At 50.8% G+C, this 530-nt stretch overlaps 1 protein-coding gene across 1 annotated transcript; it reads right to left on the reverse strand.

Annotated features, from left to right (window-relative positions):
* Positions 1 to 10: 10 nt before the first annotated feature.
* On the reverse strand, positions 11 to 524 carry LOC106119746 (chondroitin proteoglycan-2-like; the record flags this gene model as incomplete). Its single annotated transcript, XM_013314881.1, has 1 exon — positions 11 to 524. A coding segment is annotated over exon 1 (478 nt), but the record flags the coding sequence as incomplete, so codon positions are not given.
* Between the last annotated feature and the right edge of the window lie 6 nt (positions 525 to 530).

Raw genomic sequence — 530 nt, forward strand, 5'->3', positions numbered from 1 at the left:
CCTCCTCCACCACCAGCGCCTCCATCACCATTACCGTTTCCGTTGCCGTTGCCGTTTCCGTCACCCCCTCCCGATTCGTTGCCATCTGGGATCACCCTGTCGCCACAGGTAACTGCATCTGGCCAATCGCACTGTTCTGAATGGGGATTGTAGAGAAGATTCCCAGGACAATTCATGGCAACTGGTGCTCCGTTGTAACATTTGTAAAACTGATTACAATTTTCGTGAGCTATTAAGACTCCGTTCGACCCTGGTCTACTGCAGATAGAGGGTGCTTCTTCTGGATTACAATTGCAAGTGCCATCGTTTCCACCACCGCCTCCACCACCGGAGCCTCCGTCACCGTTGCCATTACCATCACCATTTCCATTGCCACCTCCTTCAGTTTCGCAGTCTTCTGGGATTACTCTGTCTCCACAGTTAACTGCATTTGGCCAGTCGCATCGTTCCAAATAGGGGTTGTAAAGCAGATCGCCAGGACAACTCATGGCAACTGGTGCTCCGTTGAAACATTTGTAAAACTGATTGCA

This window comes from Papilio xuthus, unplaced genomic scaffold (genome assembly GCF_000836235.2).
Source record: "Papilio xuthus unplaced genomic scaffold, Pxut_1.1 DF826981.1, whole genome shotgun sequence".
Taxonomy (NCBI): Eukaryota; Metazoa; Arthropoda; class Insecta; order Lepidoptera; family Papilionidae; genus Papilio; species Papilio xuthus.